General features: G+C 37.2%; 1 protein-coding gene across 1 annotated transcript; it reads left to right on the forward strand.

Moving 5' to 3' along the window:
- The first annotated feature begins 515 nt into the window (after positions 1-515).
- Positions 516-7,707, forward strand: slc38a11 (solute carrier family 38 member 11). Its single transcript, XM_063006665.1, has 12 exons — positions 516-557; positions 667-778; positions 3,324-3,398; positions 3,981-4,115; positions 4,524-4,589; positions 4,672-4,778; positions 4,901-4,980; positions 5,084-5,154; positions 5,602-5,763; positions 5,913-6,025; positions 6,770-6,901; positions 7,414-7,707. The coding sequence occupies exons 1-12, from the start codon at positions 516-518 to the stop codon at positions 7,705-7,707; spliced, it is 1,389 nt and encodes a 462-aa protein (XP_062862735.1).
- The last annotated feature ends 953 nt before the right edge of the window (positions 7,708-8,660 follow it).

Genomic DNA, 8,660 nt, shown 5'->3' on the forward strand with positions numbered 1-8,660 from the left:
CTTAAAAGGAAAATGTTCACAGAACAATCTCTCTTAATTCGAAACCCATTTTACTTTTAAAATTATGGTCACAGGACAACTAATTTATTAATGGTTACTTTTACATCACTTATATGTTACTTGACTAAGAAGACAGGATTGGTCAGAAGGGCCCCTGTGTCCTTTGCATGTGTTTTTGCCTCAGGTCCCAGCAGTTTTTGCTCAAACAAATGTTAGATGTTTGCTCAAACGAATGTTAGATTGAGATAATAGGCCTCTTGTTACATGGTTTAGTGGTAAAGTGCCTGAAAAGCAGCTTAAAACTTCTGTTTTGGATGAAAGCCTGAGACTAAAGCACTTCAGATGTATATTCAGAAAAACTGCAGCTGAAAATATTGAATCACCACTCTCATGATCATGTGGGCAGACTGTGCCGGGTGAAGAACAGTACACTGTCTGCTGATTAGCCCAACCTGGAAAAAAAAAAAAACACTACAAGGCAACAGGAATCCATCTGAAACTTTTTTAATGGTAAAATGGAGAAACCACAAACTGACAGGACTGGACTCATTCAGGATGTAAGTTATTTATTCAAGCAGAGGTTGAATAAGCCAAAAAAGGTTTGGCTCAATTTTATCCTGGTGCATGTGTGGGGAAAGACTTAGATTTGGTGTTTATTTTCTGCAGGAGAAAGAGCTGCTTTTACAGAATAAGGAACCTGCCAAAGGCGGTGGCACAAGCTCCATGACACAAGCATCATTAAATTTTATCAACTCGATTATTGGATCTGGAATTATTGGTAAGCCTGTTATTCAATATCTTAGTCACATTGGAAAACAAATGTACAGTGTATCACAAAAGTGAGTACACCCCTCACATTTCTGCAAATATTTTATTATATCTTTTCATGGGACAACACTATAGACATGAAACTTGGATATAACTTAGAGTAGTCAGTGTACAGCTTGTATAGCAGTGTAGATTTACTGTCTTCTGAAAATAACTCAACACACAGCCATTAATGTCTAAATAGCTGGCAACATAAGTGAGTACACCCCACAGTGAACATGTCCAAATTGTGCCCAAAGTGTCAATATTTTGTGTGACCACCATTATTATCCAGCACTGCCTTAACCCTCCTGGGCATGGAATTCACCAGAGCTGCACAGGTTGCTACTGGAATCCTCTTCCACTCCTCCATGATGACATCACGGAGCTGGTGGATGTTAGACACCTTGAACTCCTCCACCTTCCACTTGAGGATGCGCCACAGGTGCTCAATTGGGTTTAGTCCATCACCTTTACCTTCAGCTTCCTCAGCAAGGCAGTTGTCATCTTGGAGGTTGTGTTTGGGGTCGTTATCCTGTTGGAAAACTGCCATGAGGCCCAGTTTTCGAAGGGAGGGGATCATGCTCTGTTTCAGAATGTCACAGTACATGTTGGAATTCATGTTTCCCTCAATGAACTGCAGCTCCCCAGTGCCAGCAACACTCATGCAGCCCAAGACCATGATGCTACCACCACCATGCTTGACTGTAGGCAAGATACAGTTGTCTTGGTACTTCTCACCAGGGCACCGCCACACATGCTGGACACCATCTGAGCCAAACAAGTTTATCTTGGTCTCGTCAGACCACAGGGCATTCCAGTAATCCATGTTCTTGGACTGCTTGTCTTCAGCAAACTGTTTGCGAGCTTTCTTGTGCGTCAGCTTCCTTCTGGGATGACGACCATGCAGACCGAGTTGATGCAGTGTGCGGCGTATGGTCTGAGCACTGACAGGCTGACCTCCCACGTCTTCAACCTCTGCAGCAATGCTGGCAGCACTCATGTGTCTATTTTTTAAAGCCAACCTCTGAATATGACGCCGAACACGTGGACTCAACTTCTTTGGTCGACCCTGGCGAAGCCTGTTCCGAGTGGAACCTGTCCTGGAAAACCGCTGTATGACCTTGGCCACCATGCTGTAGCTCAGTTTCAGGGTGTTAGCAATCTTCTTATAGCCCAGGCCATCTTTGTGGAGAGCAACAATTCTATTTCTCACATCCTCAGAGAGTTCTTTGCCATGAGGTGCCATGTTGAATATCCAGTGGCCAGTATGAGAGAATTGTACCCAAAACATCAAATTTAACAGCCCTGCTCCCCATTTACACCTGGGACCTTGACACATGACACCAGGGAGGGACAACGACACATTTGGGCACAATTTGGACATGTTCACTGTGGGGTGTACTCACTTATGTTGCCAGCTATTTAGACATTAATGGCTGTGTGTTGAGTTATTTTCAGAAGACAGTAAATCTACACTGCTATACAAGTTGTACACGGACTACTCTAAGTTATATCCAAGTTTCATGTCTATAGTGTTGTCCCATGAAAAGATATAATGAAATATTTGCAGAAATGTGAGGGGTGTACTCACTTTTGTGATACACTGTATGTAATGCATGAGATGTAGACTGTGAATGAAAAGGAAATGGGCTTTATGAAAATTATTAGAGGGCAAACAATTGACATGACAGTTTTTACCTTAAAAATATAAATTCCAAAAAGATGTGATGCATTAAGCCTCTAACAATAAAGATAACCCTTAAGATAAAGCAACGTTTTAAGGGCTGATTTACACATATATCATTTTCATAGCTATTACTAAAACTGTGTGTTATGTGTATTTATTATGCCTTTAAACATTTTTCTTAACTTTTGTCATGCTTTTGAGAAATAGGTTGATAGAGTGTTGCATTATAAAAAAAGACATCTAAGTGGTAGTGAGAGGCTTAGCAGCCCTTCCACAAGTATGTTCAAAATTACCATTACTTGATAATTATAAATAAAATAGTAATTAAAATTATACATTAAACATTATTTTTACACAAACAAAATGTATGAATATCATTCATATTAATTAGAAAATATAATAGAATCAAAACCTTTATTCACTGGACATATTATATCCTATAATAGTGCCTGTAATATAGCCTCTTAAAAACCACCAACTTTTTTAAATTTTTATTTGTGCTTACTTTCGCTGCTGTTAAAAGAAGAAAGAGATGTGTGTGTTTTATCTAAATTACAAAAGGGTTTAGGCAAACTAAGTGTGCTTAAAGTGCCCCCTGGTGCACAATCATATGACCCAGCACAAAGATTTGATGGCTCTCCACCAATAGTTATTATACTGTACTGACGTAACACAGAACAGGATTAGCCTGGTTCCATGTGTGTTAATATGGCCAAATTCTCAATTGGCTCCCTTACAAATAAACTACAATAAACAATGGTTTACTGTGGGCAGATTGCAAAATAATCTAAACAAAATGTTACATTTTGCAATGTGTTTTAATCAGGTCTGCCATACTCACTGGCTCAGGCTGGCCTTCCTCTGGGACTGCTGCTGCTTTTTCTGGTTGCTTTTATTACAGGTACATGGCGATTGCTTCATTACACACCTAATGCTGGCACTGGCTAATATACATCATGAGCTATTCTAATGCAGTCCCATCTTGAATCAACTTTGAGGATGTCATGTTTTTAATATTTTACAAATAATTATTTTTCTTTTATGCAAAGAGAAAGTCAAACATTAATTCTACACAGACATGCTGCCAAGTTCCCTGGGCCCAAGCTCATTTTAGGTGACCTGAAAGACAGTGGAAACGTGCGCTAAAGTCGAATGCGCACATATTTCAGCTTGATTTTGAGAATAATGTTGAGTGTTCAGTGCCCAAAACAAAAGGACCATTGTATGGGGGTGCATCAGTGCCCATGGCATGTGTGACAGACATCCAGGTTTGAATCTCAGCTGTGCTATCGGCCGCCAGGAGTCTACACAGACATGATTGGACTGGTGCCTGTCCAGGGATTTCCTGGCATGTGCCCAGTGTTTCCCCATGAAACCAGACTCACTGCAATCCTGACATGGATTAATGCATTAATGGTTAATGTAACATATGTAATGAAGTGTAATTTTTTAAAGATGTGATTTTTAAATGTCTGTTTTACAGACTACTCAATCATCTTGTTAATAAAAGGGGGGAACTTGTCAGGGACAAAAAGTTATCAGGCACTGGTTCAAAGCACTTTTGGCTTTGCTGGATATCTGATCTTATCAGTTCTGCAGTTTCTTTATCCTTTTATTGGTAAGTACTACAATTTCAAATTTTCAGTCGATCATGGATGTCTAAAAATTTATGTGTTAATGTTTTTATGTGTACTATCTGTCAAACATTTAAACACACCAAGTTAAGTGAAGGAAAATTAGCCAAAATGTGTTTAAGATACATTTGGGAACCCAAGATCTTCAGCAAAGTAAAAAAAATTAGCACATGAGTAAGCACAAGCTTTACAGGAAAAAATATAAATACAGTATTCAATATGTGAAGTTAATGCTGTTAAAATGGGTAAAAGTTTGTTTACTGTAGAGGGCATGTTAACCTATTGTCACTAAGACAATCAATAATTTAGACAAGGGTGGGGGTTGAAAATTTGTATAATATTGTGTATTTAGTATGTAAATAGGTTAAAATGTAACACTCTTTTCATCACAGCAATGATAAGCTACAACATCATCACTGGTGATACTTTGACCAAAGTGTTCCAGAGAATACCAGGAGGTATGATAATAATAGCAGTGACTTGATTGTATGACTCAGAACTTGCATTCTTGAGGTATTTGTGTATCCGTGTCTCTTGCAGTCAGTCCTGATCAAATTTTGGCAAACAGGCACTTTGTTATTGGAATCTCCACTATTTTCTTCACATTTCCTCTGTCACTGTACAGAGATGTGGCCAAACTGGGAAAGGTAAAAATGCACAGGCTACACAGCTTTACTTTCAATAACTGTGTAGTTTAACAAGTAAATAAATAAATGATAACTGTTTTACACCTATAGTAAATATAAAATTGCAGTGATCTGTGTTTTAGGTGTCATTAGTGTCCATGCTGCTGACTCTGGCAATCGTCATCATTGTGGTTATAAGAGCTACAACACTGGAATCACAAATGTACTTAAATAAGCAGCACTTTGTAAACACTTTACTATCATCCAACACATGCAAGTGAATTTAGTGCCACTTCTGTATGTAAGTGTAATTATTGTTCCCTTAGCCCCTTATCTAAGGATGCATGGGTGTTTGCACGGTGGGATGCAGTTCAAGCAGTTGGTGTCATGTCTTTTGGTGAGGTAGCACTGTTTAAGTATATTTATTTAAAAAAATAGCTGAGAGGAGTATTGGTTGGTCCATTTTTCATCTTTCATTGAATATTACAGGCATATCATATACTACAATATTACATAATGCTTTGTTAAGTTCTATATGACTAAGATTATGCTGCACAATAATGTTGTGAATTTACTACAGAACCTCCCAGTGTATTTAATAGTAACCTTAAGATGTATTGCAAAAGTTATTTAGATTTGAATGGAAAACATTACTGTTAGATTATTATGACTTTTGAATGGGACAGTGTGCCAACCAAAACACTGTACCAATCATGCTCTCTTTAAAGTAACCCCACGTTTTATCTTTTATGCTTGTTTTAAGTATCTTATTTATTGTTAGCATCCTTCTGTTATAAATGCACACATTGGTAAATCACATTTAAACTGGATCTGTGTTGTCTAGCCTTTATCTGCCACCACAACAGCTTCTTGATCTATGAGTCGCTCAAGGAGCCCACTCTTAGTAACTGGACACGGGTCACACATGTGTCTGTGGGTTCAGCAGCCCTAGTCAGTGTACTGTTTGCTGCTGCCGGCTATGTTACTTTCACTGTCTACACACAAGGTAAATCCAATTATATATTAAAAAGATTTTGTGTAATGATTTATTTTATTTATTTGGTTTATGTATTAAACTGATAGAAAGGAAATGTAAAAGATGTATCCAACCTTGTATAAAACATATGTTACAATCTCTTTATTTACTAATCCTAGGTGATCTGTTTGAAAACTACTGCAAGAATGATAACTTGGCCACTTTTGGTCGGTTCTGCTATGGACTGAGTATAATCACCACTTTTCCTTTGGAGTGCTTTGTGACACGAGAGGTGTGAAATTATTATACTATTATATAATGTTATAATACTATTATTCAGTTAAAACTGAATATATTTAAGAAGTAATGATACTCTGCATGTCTGCAACATGACTTTTAGACTGTATATTTGCACTGTGTATGTTCTAATACCAAAAATAACTAGTGGTAATATTCAGCTTTCTAGAAATTAGAAAGCATGTATTATTTTCATATATTTCTAAACATCAGAGGCATACAATACTACCACTGATCTTGTTCTGGGCACTGGCTGATACTGGTTAAATAATTACACCCACACAGTAAGCAAGTAATCTGTTTTTGTTCAGAATCTGCTAAGCTCATGTTGCTATTTATGCAAAATGTTACAGGTGTGATAGTTACGTTTTAAAAGCATTTGTTTTTTAATAACATTACATCCAAGATCTGGATACTGTAAGTCAACATGTCATGTATCCAGCACAAAAAACTCTGCCATGTGTCACATTGAAAAATACACGTGAAAGTACATGTGATTTCAGTCCAGAGGTTCAGGCAGTATACTCAGAATTAAATCAGTGTATCTTTAACATCATGTTTTAGGCCCAAATAAGAACAGTTTAATAATACAATTATATTTAAGTGAATCCATGTATTTGACATATGTATATGTAACTGTAGATGTAGATGTAGCATATTTATAATGCTGTTCTGAAAATGTTTTTTCTAAGATACTCTGTTTTGAAGTCTGTTATATTTCATGTTTTCTGTCCTTCAGGTGGTGTCAAATGTATTTTTTAATGGACGACTTAGCAACACAGCCCACATCTTGATTACCTTGCTGATAGTTTTAGTGGTTACAGCAATATCTCTCTGTTTTGACTGTCTTGGGGTTGTGCTGGAGTTGAATGTAAGTTTTTAGATATTTCTAACAAGTTGTTTGGTAGTGAGTGGTATAACACAGGATGAACAACATTTACCCGCTACATTCTTTAGCATGTGCTGCTGTTGTTTTGTGAGCTTGCTTAAGCTATGATTCACAGTTGTATTTCACCTCTGAAAACCAATACTTACTGTGAAGTGGGTCAGCTCTGGCTGAGTTAAATGTCGCTGACCTCTTCTGTATGAATAATATAATAATAATATAATCTGTAACTGTTTGACATGCTACTGTTTGTCTATTGAGATTGCATGACTGTATGCTTGATGATGCAACTGTTAGCAACGGATATAGCTTTAATAGCTTAATTCATTACTAGTCCACTGTTGCTCATGTTGTGTATATTGAAATGGTAATACTAACCAGCCACTATGTGCTATCATATGTAGCTTATAATTACTTGTTAACTAAACTTGTCTTTACATGGTGTTTCTATGTGCTTATGTGTTTATCCTGAGTAACAATGTGTCTTTGTCTGACAGGGTGTTCTGAGTGCCACACCACTGCTTTTCATCCTTCCATCAGCCTGTTTTCTGAAGCTCTCTGGTGGTCACTGGTTTCAGAGAAAAAATCTTATCCCAACCCTTATTCTTCTGGTTGGGGGTTTTGTTATGATCATTGGTTTGATCATGACAGGGCTGTTTCCTCAGGACTGTTCCCATGGAAAGGAAATGTTCTACTGCACAAACTTGAACTATACTGATCCATTAAGCCCTACTCCAGCAATAAATCTGCTACCAATCATAAATTCTACTCAAAACAGTAGCATTTTCTAACCCCTAATTATGCTTTTAGTTTAAACTAAAGCTTTTGTTTAAATATCATGCTGCTTTTTTTAATTTGTTTGACATTGTATCATGTATTCAAAAATAACCATTTAATTTTCTTTTTTAATACAAGAGTTTGTAATGTTTAAAAGAATAGGTAGGTCGTTTATTGCAAATTCAGACAAATTATGTGATGTGCTGAGATGTGGCACATTTGTGCCACATGGTGTCGACAAATAGAAATAAGTGTTTCTGACCAATTACAGTCCACCCAAACCTTCCAGTCAAAATCTTTACAGATCTAAAGTAACTCTTCGTTTAATAAAATCTCATCTACATGTTTTTTCTTTACAACAAGTGTAGTTCTATGTCTAAGCCAAACAATGCTGAGCAAAAATATTATAAAGAATAATTCAACACAGCATGGGGCACAGTGGCACAGACCCCTGGGGACCTGGGTTTAATCTTTGCCTCGACATCATGACTGTTTGAAGTTTGAATGTTTATTTCTTAATGTTTATTATCCTCCAGCCTTTGAAAAAGCACTAGATCAGGGGTCCTCAAACTTTTTAACTTAAGGGCCGGATTACTGTTCTTCAGTGTTTCGGGGGGCCGGACCGCAGATTAAATAGTAAACACACCCCAAAAAAGCTATTTACTATGTATACTGGATGTATTGTCTGCTGTGTACAACTGTAGTATAATTTTACTTCATAATGATAATGCAGACATTTTATTTATTTTAATCATTTCCATTATCCCAACTCATACAGTGTTTCCCCAAAAATCAGTGTGAACTGTGAGTCTGCTTTTGCCTGACGAGACAGTCAGCATCAGGTTCCATATTTGTTACTGCCAGTCATAATAGGTAATAAGTGTTGATGAGTGAGTCTGAATCTGGTTGGATATTTAAGGTGTTTAAACTTCGATAAAGTCTGCTCACAGGTACGGTGGTACCTCGG

This window comes from Trichomycterus rosablanca, chromosome 12, assembly GCF_030014385.1.
Source record: "Trichomycterus rosablanca isolate fTriRos1 chromosome 12, fTriRos1.hap1, whole genome shotgun sequence".
NCBI lineage: Eukaryota > Metazoa > Chordata > Actinopteri > Siluriformes > Trichomycteridae > Trichomycterus > Trichomycterus rosablanca.